The sequence below is a fragment of the Myodes glareolus genome, chromosome 7 (genome assembly GCF_982192425.1).
Source record: "Myodes glareolus chromosome 7, mMyoGla1.1, whole genome shotgun sequence".
In the NCBI taxonomy this organism is placed as follows: Eukaryota; Metazoa; Chordata; class Mammalia; order Rodentia; family Cricetidae; genus Myodes; species Myodes glareolus.
Genome location: NC_142032.1, coordinates 15,838,980 through 15,856,537, shown reverse-complemented (window position 1 = coordinate 15,856,537; position 17,558 = coordinate 15,838,980). Strand labels below are relative to the sequence as shown.

The following is a 17,558-nucleotide window of genomic DNA, read 5'->3' as shown; positions in this document are numbered from 1 at the left end:
CAGGAATGCTGACCACCTCATTGTCCTGAAGCTCACTAGTTAGCCTAGTCTGGAATCTTTACCATCCCACCAGCCAGCTCCCAAATCACAACACAGAGGCTTCTTAATTATTGCAAAAGTTTGGCGGATAATTTAGGCTTGTTTTTAACTAGCTCTTATAATAACCCAGTTTTATTAATTTATGTGCTGCCCTGAGGCTTGTTTAACTCATCTACATACTGTTCATCTTGCTTTCTTGCATACTCTGTCTCCACCCTTCCTAGTATCCTCTGTGCCTGGAAATCCTGCCTAGCTATTGGCCATTTAGCTTTTTATTAAACCAGAGTGACAGTAGTCAGTAGTTGTATGATACCTTTAATCAGGATACAGAGACAGGGAGTCTGGTCTATAGAGAGTTCCAAGACAGCCAGAAAAAGCCTGTCTCTGGGATTAAATGTGTGTGGGTTTTAAAAGGTTTTTTGAGACTTGATTTCTCTGTAGTTTTGGAGCCTATTCTGGAACTAGCTCTTTTTAAAAGATTTATTATGTATACATTTATGTATTATGCATACAGTGTTTATGTATTTATACAGATTTATGTATACAGTAGTCTCAGTATTCTGTCTGCATGTATACCTGTAGGCCAGAAGAGGGCACCAGATCTCATTAGAGATGGTTGTGAGCCACCATGTGGTTGCGGGGAATTGAACTCAGGACCTTTGGAAGAGCAGCCAGTGCTCTTAACCACTGAGCCATCTCTCCAGCCCAGAGCTAGCTCTTGTAGACCAGGCTGACTCGAACTCAGCAATCCGCCTGCCTCTGCCTCCCGAGTGCTAGGATTAAAGGCATGGGCCACCACCACCCGGCTCAAATTACTTTTCTTTTTTTAATGCATATATATGGTTAGAACCATCTCTGGAAAGGAGGGACATAATGGTTCTCTTGAGGAGAAAGGCATACCTGTTTTGAGGAAAGAAAAAGGGCGTCCACAGGAAATGGATCTTAACTGCTTACCGAGGGAAGACTAGTGTAACCCGGAAATGGCTGATTGACTAGAGTTAGACAGAATTCAGTGACTTCTGACTTAACGAAGAAAGCATTATTTTTAGGACTAATAGAGTATTGCTGTTTGATTCAGGTTTCATACATGATACATGATCTCTTTTTCTTAAAACAGCTGTCCCTCCCCACTCCATGAAATTGTGTAACCTAAGTATGATTGACAGGCAGTTTAGGGGTATTAACACCATTGTCACCACAATGAGCAACTTTTAAGAATCCTCTTATGATTTGAGCCTGATGATATCACTGGGTGTGAAGGTGATAGAAGGCAGGAGAGAAGCCATTGTCAGTGGGAATGTGACTAGTAGGGGACACCTAGAAAGGTGGAAGAAGTCGGAGTACTGCAGTCCATTCATTATTGTGGGGTCTGGGTAGCAGCCGGTGCTGGGACAACTGCTATAGAGAAGATTCATTCAGCAAAGATAATGCGCGGGAAGTCGCAAGTTTTCCCGCCACAGAAGGGAGCGTGACCTCTGACGCAAACGCTCCGCCTTCGTAATGGGCGGCCCGCGGGCTCCGCCTTTAACAGGATGGCGACGCACGTGAGACCGGAAAGACCTTATGGACGTCGTCGCCTGGATCCCGCCTCCGAGGTTGATGGGGAGTCGCCTTGGCGAGCCCCACGCTTCCGCTGTGCGCCGCGCGACGTGATGACGACACCGGGCCCGCCCCCTGCCCTGGTCGTACTTTGGAGTTCCTAAGTCGTGCAGCGTGCACGACGGTAGTGACGCGTACTACCGGGAGTATGGCGGATACCGGCTTGCGCCGCGTGGTTCCTAGCGACCTTTATCCCCTCGTGCTCGGCTTTCTGCGTGATAACCAACTTTCGGAGGTGGCCAACAAATTTGCAAAAGCTACAGGCGCTGTGAGTCCTGGGTTTGGTCGCGGACCGGGGTGGGTCGACTCCAAGAATCTAGGCCTTGATATGCTTAGGAGGCAAGGAGGAACGGTCTAGGTTCTATCAGTCTAATATCCGCGAAGCCTTTCTGCCCCCCTTTCCAAAGCTTGAGGCCTCGGCGTCTCCTCCCAACATGTCTGACTAGCGAGTCTTGCAGCGACGGCAGGCGTGGGTCCCGCGTGGTCCAGGTCATGTGCCTGACAACATGAGATGAGCGAGCGCTAGGTCCCGCTGCGAGCATTGTATTGGTGGTGCTTGGTTCTTCTGGTATATTTGTTATTGGCCTTATCCTTGATCGCAAAGTAGCCTGAGACTCGACGATAAATTTCTCGGTAATGAAGGTTAGGATTTTATTGTTTTATTTTTGCAAGAGAAGAATTGAATGAGTGTAGGGAGAGGCTACTTTCACTATCTGTAGGAGGAGTGAACATCCTCCCCTGCCAATTTCCACTGTGCGTGGAGCTTTAGGTAGTGGAATAAAGCAAACGTAGGCTTTGGTCAGGCTCTGCGATTTTCTACATACATGATCCTGGTAGCCTTATTTTGTTTGGGACAGGTTCTATGTAGCCCTTGTGTAGGAGAGAATGGCTTTGAACTTTCTCTTGCCTCACCCTCCTGGTGCTGAGGTACAGAATGTGTTAGCATGTGAACATAGCAGGATGTCGTTTACTTTACAGACTTTGTTGTTTTATTTTAGGTTTTTCTTTTTTTCCTTTCTTTTTAGTTTTTCTAGACAGTTTGCTCTGTAGCTTTTGGAGCCTAGCCTGGAACTAGCTCTTGTAGACCAGGCTGACCTCGAACTCACAGAGTTCCGCCTGCCTCTGCCTCCAGTGCTGGGATTAAAGGCGTGTGCCACCACCGCCCGACTGTTTTTTAGTTTTTCAACAAAGGGTTTCTTTGTGTAAACTGTCTGTCCTGAAACTCGCTTTGTAGACCATGTTGTTCTTGACTTACCGGCTGCTTCTGCCTCCGAATGCTGGGATTAAAGGTATGCGCCATGTCCAGCTTAATTTACAGAGTTTGGATGCTTGAGATGCACCAAGAGGAAATGCACGAAGTAGTGATCCTATTATAAATAGACAGTAAGCACGAGATGAGTGACAGCTTTTCGGTGGATTTGAACCCATGTAAGAGCAAGGTGAAATGGAGGGATGTGAAATGTTTAGATCTACTCAAGGATCTGTAGTATTCATGGAACACTGCATGAAAATCTGTTCATGGAAACACCGTGAGAAACTGTAGACCTGTGGTCTTTTTCCAAGGATGAAACCAAGGCTAAGAACTTAGGTTGCTTTGCTTTACTTTTATTTTTGAGATAATGTCTCGTCGTGTAACCCTGGCTAGCCTGGAACTTATGTGCCGACTAGACTGGCCTCAAAGAGATGCTCCTGCCTCTGACTGTTGGAATTAAAGACTGCACAGCTTGTCTGCGTGTTTGTCTTTTCCTTCCCTCCTTGTTTCGTCAGACCTTCCTAGCCTTGAACTTGGTTGGTAGGCCTTTTGGCCTTACGTTCTTCCTGCCTTAGCTTCTGAGAATCTTGGGTTAAGGTGAGACCCTTTTTTTTTTTTTTTTTGCTTTTTTTAAGATTTATGTTTTTATTAAGCATACAATGTACTGCTGGCAAGGAAGGCACCAGGTCTCATTACAAATGGTTGTGAGCCACCATGTGGTTGCTGGGAATTGAACTCGGGACCTCTGGAAGAGCAGCCAGTGCTCTTAACCTCTGAGCCATCTCTCCAGCTCCAAGGTGAGACCTTTTGACTGCTTCTTTGTATGAGTAGGACGAGGGGAACTTTGCTGCAAAGGGAAGGGATCAGATCAGTTTCACAAGGGAGTTTCTTCAGCCAGGACAGCCTGGCATGTCAGCTCTTAACTGTTGAACCAAAAGAAGAACCATTTTTTCTTTTGAACAGGGTTTCTCTGTAACAGCTCTGGCTGTTCTTCTGGCCTCCTGAACTCATAGCGACTTGCCTGGCTTTGCCTCCTGAGTGATGGGATTAAGGGCATGTGCCACCATTGCCTGGCTATTCCTTCTGTCTCTTCTTCCCTCCCTCCCTTCCTTCCTCTTTTCCCTTCTCTCTCTCTTTCATACAGGATCTCTATATAACTGTGCCTGTCCTGGGACTCACTATTTAGACCAAGTTAACTCAAAGGCAAGAGATCTTCCTATCTCCCTCCCAAGTGCTAGGGTTAAAGGCGTGTGCCACCACACCTCATACCTTTTAAAAAGTCAATTAATTGCTAGGCAGTGGTGGTACATGCCTTTAATCCCAGCACTCAGGATGCAGAGGCAGGCCGATCTCTGAGTTCAAGGCCAACCTGGTCTACAAGAGCTAGTTCCAGGCCAGGCTCCAAAACTACAGAGAAACCCTGTCTTGGAAAAAAGAATGTGAGAGAGAGAGAGAGAGAGAGAGAGAGAATTAAGCCTGCAGTGGTGAACATTAGTCCAGGTGCCTGCAGAAACCAGTAATGTCAGAACCCCCGAATCAGGAATTAACAGGTAGTTGTGTGTCTCCTGGTGGCTGGTGGAGAATGAGCGCAGGTCCTCTAGAAAGGCAGTGTGTTCTCTTAACCACTTAGCTGGCTCTCCACCAGCTCAGTTAATATTCTTTATCAACATTATTAATTGCTGAAATCTTTCTAAGACTTTGAAAAGTATGGTTGGAAAGGCTTGGGAGCAGATTATCTATCAGAGGAAGCCCATTTTTATGCTCAAAGCTAGGCGATATGTAAGTGAACTAAGCTGGGGAAATCTTATGCATCCATTTCAAGTTGAGTAAGTAAATAACATAACTTTTTTTTTTTTTTGAGACAGGGTCTTCTTACAAAGCCCTGGCTGTCCTATAACTCTATGTCCTATAACCAGACAGGTCTTGATGAAAGAATAACATAGAATCATGACATTTCTTTAATTTGGCCTCTGTTCTTGTAGACACAGCAAGATGCCAATGCTTCTTCCCTCTTGGACATCTATAGCTTCTGGCTCAAGTAAGCTTTCCTTGCTACATTTGGGCTATTTTCTCCCCCTAGGTGGGCTGGGCTGTGTTCCCTTTTTTTGAGAAGGTTCTGATCCCTTAGAAGTATGCCTGATCTAAATCAGTAGGTCCACCAAAGCCCCAAAGAGGAAATTACAGTCAAATGGGCCAGTGACCAAGAAGGCTAAAAAGGAGGCTTCGTCCAGTGACAGTAGTGAGGACAGCAGTGAGGAGGAAGATAAAGCCCAAGCACCCCCAGCGAAGAAGGCTGGTAAGGCGGGGCAGAGGGGGGGGGGTGGGGGGCGGGGCGGGGCTTCAGGGAGAGTATCTGACGCCTGCCTGCACAGCATGGTGATTCTTGTGGGTACCTATACTTCTATTCAGCTGTCCCTGCCAAGCGAACCAGTCTGCCTCAGCATGCTGGGAAGGCAGTAGCCAAAGCTTCAGAGAGCAGCAGTAGTGAAGAATCCAGTGATGAAGAGGAGGAAGAAGACAACAAAAAGAAGAAGCCTGTCCAGGTTTGTAGCTTTCCTTGTAAAGAGGACTTCAAAAGAATTAGGCAATGAGGGGCTGGAGAGATGGCTCAGCGGTTAAGAGCATTGCCTGCTCTTCCAAAGGTCCTGAGTTCAATTCCCAGCAACCACATGGTGGCTCACAACCATCTGTAATGAGGTCTGGTGCCCTTTTCTGGTCTTCAGGCATAAACAAACAAACAAACAAACAAAAATAAATAAATAAATAGAATTTGGCAATGAACCTAAACTGGGCATCTAGCTTATGGTTGGGGTGATGGGAGCTGTTCAGTAAGGGATACATTCTAGGAATTTTTTTTTTGAAACGGTTTCTCTGTAGCTTTGGAGCCTGTCCTGAAACTTGCTCTGTGGACCAAACTGGCCTCAAACTCTCAGGAATCTGCTTGCCTCTGCCTCCTGAGTGCTGGGATTAAAGGTGTGTGCCACCACTGCCTGACATATTTATTTAATATGTATACAGTGTTCTGCCTGCACACGAGAAGAGGGCACCAGATCACATTACAGATGGTTGTGAGCCATCTTGTGGTTGTTGGGAATTGAACTCAGGACTTTTGAAAGAGCAGCCAGTGCTCTTAACCTCTGAGCCACCTCTCCAGTCCTATTTTTGTGGGGTTTTGTTTGAGATAGGGTCTCTCTGTATAGCACTGATTGTCCTGGAACTTTCTGTGATCAGGCTGATGTTGAACTCAGAGATCCACCTGTCTACCTCCTACTTGTTTCAATTAAAGACATATACCATCATCTTTGTTTTGTTTTAGCAGAAGGTAGCTAAGTCCCAAGCCAAGGCAGTCAGAACTCCTCCTAAGAAAGCCAAGAGCTCGGAGTCCGAGTCTGACTCAAGCTCGGAGGATGAAACACCACAGACCCAGAAGCTAAAGACAGCTACGGCAGCCAAAGCTCAGCCGAAAGCCTCAGCCAAGCCAGGTATTTCTGTCCCCAGGAGGGTAGGCTGGGACCAGGGTCAAATGGTATGGTTGCCAAATGACGTTGTTCATCTCCTCTTTGGCTGGTCATGACTGGAAAGGGCTTTCATCTCACCTACCTAGAAAAGGGAAGCAGGAGGAGTGGAAGTGTAAGGCGAGCCTGGAAAACCTACTGAGACCCTGTCTCAAAGTTTTAGAAGGGGAATGTGAGACTGGTAATTATTCTAGTACTTGTGATAAGTCTGTGGGAGGGTACTTGCCTCAAATGTGTGAGACCCTGGGTTTAGTCCTCAATACTACACACATGCATAGTGTGCTCAGGCATAGTATGCTCCTGTAATCCCTGCAGCTGAACTGCAATTGCTGTAATTCGGGCCAAATACAAAGTTTCTCTGTAACAGTTCTGTCTGTCCTTGAACTTGCTTTGCAGATTAGGCTGGCCTTGAACGCTGCCTCCCAAGTGCTGTGATTTTTTAAAATTTACTTTTGGCGTAGCAACCCATACCATCCTTGGACTGATTAGTTTTTCTTTACTAAAGGGCTAAGCAGCAATTGAGTTCCAGGTCGTCCTGTCTCAGTCTCTTGATAGCTAGAATTACAGATACATGATTATAAAACCCAGGGAGAAAGATAGATGACTTTAAAAAGAACTTTTAGACAGGTATAGTAGGGCATGCCTTTAATCTCTGCACTTGGGAGACAGAGGCAGGCAGATCTTCAAGTTCCAGGACAGTCAGACCTATGTGATTAACCCTGACTTTAAAAAAAAATGTGTGCGTGAGCATGCCTCATATGAATACAGGGGACTCTGGGACTCTGGAGCTAGAGGAGGTGCATTAGAGGCTGTTAAGACCTGCGTGATGTGCGTGCTGGGAACTGCAGTTGGGTTCTTAGCTGCTGAGCCATTTCTCCAGCCCCTTAATTTTTATTTATGAGAGAAAAAAAAGTTTAAAAGCCCAGGCTGGCCTTGTATTTGATCTTCCTGCCTCTGCTTCCAAGTGCTAAGGTTGTGTGTGTGTGTGTGTGGGGGGGTGTTACACACATTTATTTTGTTTGTTCCTTGGGTAAAGTTAGTACTCACTGTAGTCCAGTGGCCTCAAACTTGTGATCTTCCTGTCTCAGGCTCTCACGGGCAGGACTAATTAGCATTCCTTAGCTCAGCATAGTGGCACATGCCTACTCTCAACCTGACGAGACGCCCTAGCTGGGCTGTGTGTGTGATAAGTACTTTATTCCCTCTGAGCAATACTCACAGTCTATGGTTCTTTGCTGCTTTCACTGCTGCTCTTACTCCATGAAACAAGTAAGTTGTTTCTTAAGATGTGGGCTGACTTAGGATTTACAAGATCTGTGAATAGAGGTTGAAGAGAAAGACAGTGATGTTGAAGTGGCTTATTGTCTGTGTGGTGTATCTGTACATGTCACAGCGTGCACATGGAGCTTAAGAGGAGGGACAGCTTAAAGAATTGGTTCTCCTTTTACCATGTACCCACTAGGCTTCAAGTTCTGGCTTAGTGACAAGTGCCTTTATCCACTGAGCCATTTCGCTAGCCTTAAAATTGCTAGAGACTCTTAACTCTGTGCTAACAGGAGCTTTTTTGAAGTCTCCCAATTTATCTCAATATGGCTTTGTGTCTCAGGTTCACCAGCAAGAGCACAGCCTAAAGCAACCAATGGCAAAGCAGCCAGCAGCAGCAGCAGCAGTGATAGTAGCAGTGAAGACTCCGAGGAGGAGAAGGCAGCACCACCCCCCAAGGTCAGGGTTGTGACTGCCAAGGGTGAAGTGAAGGAGCTACAGGGTGTCTCTCCGATTGGAGTGACTTGTGGGTTTCGATTTGTTTGTTTGTTTTTATTTATTTTCGCTTGATATTCAAGACAGGGTTTTTCTATAGCCCTGACTGTCTTGGATACTAAGTAGGCCAGGCTGGTCTCAAACTCCACCCGCTTCCACCTCTCAAGTGCTGGGATCAAAGTTGTGTGCCATTACTTCAGCCTGATTGAATTATTTGGAAAGTTATTTTCCTCTAATGTAAATTTTTCTCTCAGATGCAGACTATACCTAAAAAGCAAGTCATGGCCAAGGCACCAATAAAAGTAGCTGCCACCCCTACCCAGAAGAGCTCTAGCAGTGAAGAGTCTTCTAGTGAAGAGGAAGAACAGAAAAAGCCCGTGAAGAAAAAACCAGGTGATTGGACACAAGGCATGAGGCTGTCGAACCCCCTGTGCATGGTTCTCATGGCTCCACAGCTAAGAGTGACACCCTGGTAGAAATTCTGCTAAAGGGAGTAAGCCCTGTTTCTAGGTAGAGAGAACCAAAGAATTGAAGTACTCATTTTATTTTGTGGTGCTAGGGATTAAACCTAGGACTTTATGCATGTTAGGCAGGTTTTGTTCTTAGAAGATACAATTCTGTGTGGATATCTTATTATTTCTGCTACCTGTCTGTTTTAAAGATTTATTTATTATGGGTACAGCACTCTGCCTGCATGTATACCTACACACCAGAAGGGGGCACCATATCTCATTACAGATGGTTGTGAGCCACCATGTGGTTGCTGGGAATTGAACTCAGGATCTCCAGAAGAGCAGCCATGCTGTTAACCTCTGAGCCATCTCTCCAGGCCCTGTTTTATTGTTTACTTGAAATATTTTCCCTCTGTAGCCCAGGCTGACGTCAAATTTACAGTGTTCTTCCTACTTTAGCCTTATGAATGTCAGGATTACGGGCATGAACCACCGTGCCTAGCAAATGCATATTTCAAAACTATTCTACCTTTTAAACAGGTCCTTACAGTTCAGTCCCACCACCTTCTGTTCCCTTGCAAAAGAAGTCCTTGGGAACCCAGTCTCCAAAGAAAGCTGCCGTGCAGAAACAGCCTGCAGAAAGCAGTGAGGACAGCAGTGAGGAGTCTGGTGAGTCCCAGGATGCGGTGGAGCTACAGGGGTGGGGCAAGGAACACAGAGAAAAATACTCTACACCTCTGTTGCTTTTGAGTGATGCAAGAGAAAGCCAAGGACTGTGTAAATTGTTACGTTATTTCCATTACTTTCTTGGTTGGCTTGCAATTCTGGACCTATCCTAATGTCACAAATTCTCCCCAGATTCAAGTTCTGAGGAAGAGAAAAAAACCCCTGCTAAAGCAGTCCTCTCCAAGACACCTGCCAGACCCGCTCCAGTGAAGAAGAAAGCAGAGAGCTCTTCAGACAGCTCGGGTAATGCTGCCCAACCCTGGGGTCCCTGGGATACTCATTGTTTTGGGTATCCTGCTGTTATGGGGTTCCCCTGAATTTGTTTTTGGGGAGCTGTTCATTCTGTCCTCTTATCTAGATTCTGACAGTTCTGAGGATGAAACTCCTGCCAAGCCGGTCAGTACCACCAAGAATTCCTTAAGCAAGTCAGCTGTCACTCCCAAGCCATCTGCAGCTAAGGCAGCTGTAACTCCTAAGCAACCTGCAGGCAGTGGCCAGAAACCTCAGACCAGAAAGGCTGACAGTAGCTCTAGCGAGGAGGAGAGCAGCTCCAGCGAGGAGGAGACGACAAAGAAAACTGTGACAACCCCCAAGCCCAAGGTGGCTGCTAAAGCAGCACCATCTCTGCCCACCAAGCAGGCTCCTCAGGCTGCAGACAGCAGCTCCGACTCAGACAGCTCCAGCAGTGATGAAGAGAAGACACCTAAGCCTCCAGCTAAGAAGGCAGCAGGAGGTCAAACCGCATCCAAACCAGCCGCCGCCGTGAAGAAAGCAGCAGCCGAGAGCAGCAGCTCCTCCGAAGACTCCAGTGAGGAGGAAGAGGAGGAGAAGCCCAAGGGCAAGGGCACTACTAAACCACAGGCCAGCAAGGCCAATGGCACTCGAGCTTCTCAGAACGGAAAAGCAGACGGGGAAAGCGAGGAGGAGGAAGAGGAAGAGGAGGAGATGAAAAAGGCAGCTGTGTCGGTTTCAAAGCCAGGTCTGTATCTATAGAGCCATCCCCTGGGTTTTATCCTCCATTACTGAGTATACTCAGTGGAGAAGGTAGACGGGGAGTCGTTTGCCCCCTGACTTTTGAGTCTGGCTTTTGTTTTGTAGGTTCAGGAAAGAAACGAAAGCAGAATGAGACAGCAGAAGAAGCAGAGACTCCTCCTCAAGCTAAGAAAGTTAAGCTCCAGACTCCAAACACGTTTCCAAAAAGGAAGAAAGTACGTTGTTCCACAGTGTCTTCAGAACCCGCCTTTAAACCATAGAGGAAACCCTGGGACCCACCTTGACAGTTGGGCATGACACCACGGGCTGTCAATCAGCACCATATCGTAACTTATGCTTCATTCTCTAGGCAGAAAAAAGGGCATCGTCCCCATTCCGAAGGGTCAGGGAAGAGGAGATAGAGGTGGATTCACGAGTAGCAGACAATTCCTTTGATGCCAAGGTGAGGGGTGTTGGCCGCTCTCGGGACATGGGAGAGAAGGGCGGTTGGGTTTAGGTTGCTGGAACCTTGTGGATTCAGATTGCCTTGAAGGGACAGGGGAGGTGACAGGGCTTTGGTGTTGTCTTCTGTGTATTAACCTTTCATTGTTTACCAGCGAGGGGCAGCTGGAGACTGGGGTGAGCGAGCCAATCAGGTTCTGAAGTTCACCAAAGGCAAGTCCTTCCGCCATGAAAAAACGAAGAAAAAGCGGGGCAGCTACCGGGGAGGCTCCATCTCTGTCCAGGTCAATTCCGTCAAGTTTGATAGTGAATGACCTGTGGCCATCTAGAAAAGGAAGGTGATGTTGGGAGACTGGCCTGTCACCTCCAGTGGACCAGAGACTCGGTGTTGTTAGGGGAGGGTCTCGGCAAGGACGGTTTTGAGCAGATTCTGACTGTCGCCTTTTATGTTCCTCTTTGTGTGGGTTTGTTTTTGAGTGTTGTCGTTGCCTTCCTGTTCTGGGGGTCTTCATACTGAGAAGTTTTATATTTTATATTAAATCATTTCGTACAGATTTTTGTTGTGATTTTCAGAGGTCAGTTCTACAGATTCATGTCTTAGCTATTGCCTGAGACATAGCAAAATGTCACATGGTAAAGGTTTTTCTCAGCCATGCTGTGGTGGCCATGCCTTTAATCCCCAGCACTCGGGAGGCAGAGGCAGGTGGGTCTCTGAGCTTGAGACCAGCCTGGTCTACTGGACAGGCTCCAAAACTACAGATAAAACCCTATCATAAAACCAAAAAAATAGTGTCTCACTGGAGGATTCTACTCATGTGTGAGTGCACACATCCACATTTTACTCTTCCTTTGCTCAAAAAGCAGAAAATAGCGGGCACTGAGATTGATGCTTTCAGAAGCCAGCATATATCTGCCAGCTTTTGGGGATAAAATTGCTGTTCTTGGAATATAACAGCCTATAAAATGACAGGCAGTGGTGGTGCACGCCATTAATCCCAGCACCTGGGGGGCAGAGGCAGGTAGATCTCTGGGTTTCAGGACAGCCAGGGCTACACAGAAACCATGTCTGGGGGTGGGAGTTAATAGGCAGAATTTGTGTGGTGTGAATATAACTCTTGAGTATTTTGTTTTCAGTAGTTTACTATTACATGTTTACAGTTCATCTTGGTTTTAATTTCAGAGCAAGCTTTTCTGACATTGAAAAGCATTTTCAACAACTTGACTATTACTGCTATGTATTCTAAGTTCATGACTGTATTTGTTTTTAACATCATCAAGAACTGAATGACAATGCTTAATTCTGTCTTGGTAACAGTGGTGACACGAAATTGGTGTAATTAATTTCTGCATGGTTGAAAACCACCGGTCAAGGAAATGGAAATGGTGGATTCAAACAAAATCCTCAGCCCTCAATGTCTAGTAGTTTACAGTGGGCACATCACGGGAAACTTGTGAGGCGTGGAGGAATCTTACAGACGCCGGCTGGAGAACAGGGAGGTTAGAGGCATCTGAACGGATCGTTTCATCTTGGGTGGTACCGGGGAGTGATTGTGTCTTAAGTTCATCTTCTGGACTAATTGTTAGTACCTTAGCTGTGGAGTTACTGATGCAGACTAATGGGGAGCACTGGGAGGCATATCTTGGATAGTCCGCTTGCCAAGCATCCATGAGACCCCTAGTTTGATCCCTAATGCTTTAAATACATAAATGAGCAGAGAGATTCATGGGTCAAGGGAGTAGATGATGAAGACTTGAAGTGAGACCATTGACAGACCTCAGCTGGCACGAGGGAGGGAAGGAAGATCTGACGTGGTGAGGACAGGCCCGAGTTTCACGGATGAAGAGGAAGATGTCAAGAGCGGCCTTCCGTGTTGAGATCCACAGTCGCCTGATGACTTGTTAGATCTGCCTTTCTGTGGCAGCTCCTTGAGGAAGGGATGTGCTGCTGTCTGCGTCTCATTACAAAACAATAAACTGGATGCTTTATGACGTGCTCAGAGTTATTTTTGTGGGTGTAAGGCCTCAGCTCTGCACAGCAGAACGAGAGGCAGGCTTGGGACCTGTTGGGAGGTTTCTTGGCAGCAGTTTGCCAGATCTTACCCAGACTTCTCAGCCCTAGACACTTTTCAGTTGCTAGGCTCAGCCCCTGCCCCGTTTATTTTAAAGATGGTGTCCACTGTGCTTAGCTCTTCAGTCTTTAGTTCAGCTCCTGCACTGTTCAGTTGGGAATTCACAAGATGGCCAATAAACCACACCTAGCCCGTGCTTTTTGCATTTGCATCTAGGGGCTAAATGATTTTTACATTAAAATGTCAGCGCTTAGGAGGTAGACCGGCAGCTTGGTCTACAGAGCAAGAACCAGCATAGCCAGGGCTTCACAGAGAAACCCTGTTGCACAAAAAGAAAAGGCCTTATTTTGGTCTTGGTGTAGTAGTGTAGACCTTTAATTCCAGCAGAGGCAGAGTTCAAAGCTAGCTTAGCTGTCTACAAAAAGTTTCAGGTTAGACAATACCACATTGTGCGAGGCTGTTTAAAGAAAATACAGCTGGGCAATAGTGTTGTACCCCTTTAATCCCAGCACTGAGAAGACAGGCAGGTGTATCTTCGAGGTCAACCTAATCTACAGAGTTCCAAGACAGCCAGGGCTACATAGTGAAACCTTGTTTTGAAAAAACAAAAACTAAATCTTTTCTTTCCCCTGCCTCTTCCCTTTTTTCCTCCCTGCTCTGTACTAGACAGGGTGTCTCTCAGCCCAGGCCTGCCTCAAACTTAAGGTCCTCTTCCCTCTCATCATGGCTAGTCTGACTATGGAACATTTTTAATTTTTTTTCTTTTTAGATTGTGTAATTGGTGTTTTGACTGCATGTATGTGTGAGGGTTTTGATCCATTTGAACTGGAGTAACACATAGTTGTGAGCTGGGAATTAGACCCAGGTCCTGTAGAAGAGCAGCCAGTACTCTTGACCGCTGACCCATCTCTAGCCCCTATAAAACCTTTTTTAAAATTTCACTTACTGGAACTGGACAGATGGATCATTAGTTTAAAACACTTATTCTGCAGAGGACTGGGGTTCAATTCCCAGCACCCACATGGCGAGTGGTTCACAACCCCAGTTCCAGAGGATCCAGGCCTATTCTGACCTTGGGCACCAGGCATGAATGTGGAACACATACATACATGAAGTTTGTGGGGACACCACAATCGTGCACGTGTGGTCAGACGACAGCTATGAGTCAGTTTTCTCCACCATGTGGGCCCTGGGGGTTTGCATTGGGTCCCCAGGGTCAGACAAAGTGTCTTTAATTAACCACACTTTCTTTTTAAAGACTGGGTCTAGCCTAATGGTGGTGTCGCACACTTGTCTACAAAACTAAAAAAGACAGGATCTCATGTAACTCAGGCCTCACTCACTGTAGCTGAGAAAGAATTTTTTTCCTGAGTTCTAGGATTAGAGTGCAATGTAGCACGTTTTATGTGGTGCTGGAGATCAAAGCCAAGGCCTCATGAACAGTAGTAGGTTAGCACCAGCTGAGTCACGTTCTCAGCCCCAGAATAATACTCGTGACCCAAACACGACTGAATTGCCGGGAAACAATTATTCTAAAGGTGAGTTTTCAGCTCTCTGAAGAACCAGTTTAAACTGCAGTTACTGAAGGGGCCAGTAGGTGGAGCTCTTACCCACCGCATAGGAAGTCTGTTCTTGCTGTGCGCTAAATACAGAGTAAGACTGATCTTAGTTGCCGCTAACTGGTTCTGGAGGGTACCGAAAGGCAATCTGGCCTATGGGGTCACTTGTCACCTGAAAGCCAGTTGCAAGCAATGTGGCTTGTAGAAGCCAAGACTCCGGTGGAACCCTGCCATCCACCCAATTGAAGGGATAAGGAGGGAAAAGCGATATAAGGAGTATAAAGCTAGGAATAGTCAGGCGGTGGTGGCACACGCCGCGAATCCCAGCACTCAGAAGGCAGAGGCCGGCGATCTCTGAGTTACTGGACAGCTAGGGCTACACAGAGAAACCCTGTCTCAAAAACAACAACAAAAAAGTATAAAGATAGATACAGAGGGAATATTGGTTGCCTTCAATGGATGGGCAAGAGTTGTGTTTAGGAAGTGAGAAAGGTTCCTTTCAGGAAATAAGCAATGTACTCTATCCTGAACTGACTGAACAGGATATATATATATATATATGCCATTTTGTGTTTATTTTCTACCTACACAATAAACAATGATGCTTTTGTGTTTTTTTTTCTAAACTGGTATTTTACATCCATTTTTTAAAAAAAGATTTATGTATGTGAGTGCTCTATCTGCATGTACACCTACATATCAGAAGAGGCTTATAAGATCCCACTAAAGATGGTTGTAAGCCACCATGTAGTTGCTGGGAATTGAACTCAGGACCGTTGGAAGAACAGTCTGTGCTCTGAACTGCTGAGCCATCTCTCCAGCCCCCTCCTTCCATATTCTTTGGTGAAGTGTTTGTAGTAGACATAGGCTCATTCAGCGGCTGTGCCTGCCCATTCAGGCTCTCGGCATCAGAAACTTCAAACTAGTGTTCCCTGGCTGGCTGCTCTCCGCAGGAACTAGATTATATAGGCACAGAGGTCACCTGCAGGACTCCAAACCTACCTCAGGCTAAGCAGCAGTCAACTCAGAGACTGGCCCAGTCCATTCACCTTGAAATCCTCCTGGGTGTAGCTCTGCCATTGTTACTGCTTCTCCTCCTTAGGGACTCCATAGATCACTGGGTTCTCAACTGTCCTCTGCGACCCTTTAATCCAGTTTCTCATGTTGCAGTGACCCCCAACCATGAAATTATTTTGTTGCTACTTCATAACTGTAGTTTTGCTACTGTTATGAACCGTAATGTAAATATCTGATATATGACCCCTGTTTGGGTCGCGACCTTCCACACTGCTGTATAGGTCCCAAGCAGGATCTATTGATACGAATGTACAGAATTTTGGGGCCAGCATTCACTATGTCAGACCTATTGAGGGAGCTCCTTGTTGCAGTGTTCACAGAATGGGAGAGCCGTTGCATACAAGGCAACAGTCAGCACTCTTGAGATGCTGGTAGGCAGCTCTTGGGTCATTTACCACTCGAAGATGCAGCTGCTTGGATCTGGTTCATGAGGCTTTCATGAGTGAAGTCAATCAGACTGGCTCCAGTGGCTGGAATTCCTGGAGGGGACAACAGTGACATCAATCTGTCTTTCTTTCTTGCTTTCTTCCTTCCTTCCTTCCTTCCTTCCTTCCTTTCTTCCGCCCTCCCTTCCTTCCTTTCTTCCTTCTTTTTTCTTTTTTTTTCTTTCATCAATCTTCCTTTCTTCCTTCTTTTTTTCTTTCTTTTTCTTTCATCAATCTTCCTTCCTTCCTTCCTTCCTTCTTCCTTCCTTTCTCTCTTTCTTGTTTTTCGAGACAGAATTTCTCTGTGTACCTTTGGAGCCTGTCCTGGAACTCACTCTGTAGACCAGGTTGGCCTCAAACTCACAGAGATCCATCCGCCTGCCTCTGCCTCCTGAGTGTTGGGATTAAAGGTGAGCGCCACCACCGCCCAGTTCTTCAGATTTTTGATGGATGTGTCATCACTTTCTTTTGTAGATACATTTCTCTATCAGGAAGTCAATGGGTGCAGTGGGAGGGGCTCCTGCCACGCAAAATTTGAAGCTGACCCTTCTACTTTATTTGCATCAAGGGCTGTGCACCCTGCAGTTTCTCTTCAAGCAACCTAACAAGAGCAGTGATGTGTGGTTCTCTCCCTGGGGAGCACAGAAAGGCTTTTGTTTTGTTCATTTCTGCTCAATGTGCTGCCGTTTCCTTGGGACAATGAGATGAGGTGAACCATGAAACATGAAAAACCCATGTTTACACGTTGGGTTGATTTTATTTTTTGACATAGATATAACCTAAAACTTTCTGGGTTTACTCTTTGGTTAGCAGATCTTGCAGTCAGCTTCAGTGGTCATTCTTTCGGTTCTGTCCATGTTGGGGATGTTGTGTTAAGACGTGTGACTTGTTTACGCTGCATTTGTTCAACTCTGGGAAGCTGCGATTCTTCACCTGTCTAAAACACCTGATGGTCTAATGAAGAGCTGAGTGGCCAATAGCAAGGCAGGAGCAAGGATAGGTGGGGCTGGCAGGCAGAGAGGATAAAGAGGAAGAGCAAGAGAACAAGGAGAGGAGGACACCAGGAGCCAGTCAGAAAGCCGTGAAATAAGAGTGAAAGTGAGATATACAGAAGTAAGAAAAGGAAAAGGTCGAGAGACAAAAGGTAGTCGGGAAAATTTAAGAAAAGCGGACAAGGAGCAAGCCAAGCTAAGGCCAGACATTTCTAACTAAGAAAAAGCCCCCACCTGTGTTTTATTTGGAAGCTGGGTGGTGGATCCCTCAAAAAGCCCAAAGAGTAAAACTTCACACATGTCCACCTTTGTTTTTCGTGACAGAGACACCTAACCTGGGTCTCACTGATTAGGCCGGGTTGGCTAACCAGCAAGCCCCAGGGATTGACCTCCCCAGTGCTAGAATGCTAGGTGTTTGCTACCATGCTTTGACAGGGTCTCTATGTGGCACTGGCTGCTGTGGAACTTTTTGTCTAAAATAAAAAAGGGGGCTATAACTAATATAAGAAAAACTATATGCAATAAGTACAATGACTATATTCAATATATATAGGCAGTAAATACATCAACAATGTCTAGTCCATTTGCACTTGTCAAATTCAGAGAAAATACTCCATATCTATCCTATCTTGGTGAGTCCAAAGTCTTGTACCTAATTTAC

General features: G+C 46.1%; 1 protein-coding gene across 8 annotated transcripts; it reads left to right on the top strand.

Moving 5' to 3' along the window:
- The first annotated feature begins 1,728 nt into the window (after positions 1-1,728).
- On the top strand, positions 1,729-12,764 carry Nolc1 (nucleolar and coiled-body phosphoprotein 1). Of its 8 annotated transcripts, none has more exons than XM_048439085.3 (13): positions 1,729-1,906; positions 4,873-4,928; positions 5,044-5,186; positions 5,300-5,433; positions 6,207-6,372; positions 8,012-8,127; positions 8,424-8,556; positions 9,156-9,284; positions 9,474-9,584; positions 9,700-10,320; positions 10,440-10,549; positions 10,684-10,776; positions 10,931-12,764. In XM_048439085.3, the coding sequence occupies exons 1-13, from the start codon at positions 1,787-1,789 to the stop codon at positions 11,087-11,089; spliced, it is 2,091 nt and encodes a 696-aa protein (XP_048295042.1). In that variant the 5' UTR covers positions 1,729-1,786; the 3' UTR covers positions 11,090-12,764. The 8 variants fall into 8 exon arrangements, with proteins under 8 accessions (XP_048295042.1, XP_048295043.1, XP_048295037.1 ...); XM_048439086.3 differs by having other exon boundaries at positions 1,730-1,906; positions 6,210-6,372; XM_048439080.3 differs by having other exon boundaries at positions 1,730-1,906; positions 8,418-8,556.
- Positions 12,765-17,558: the final 4,794 nt, after the last annotated feature.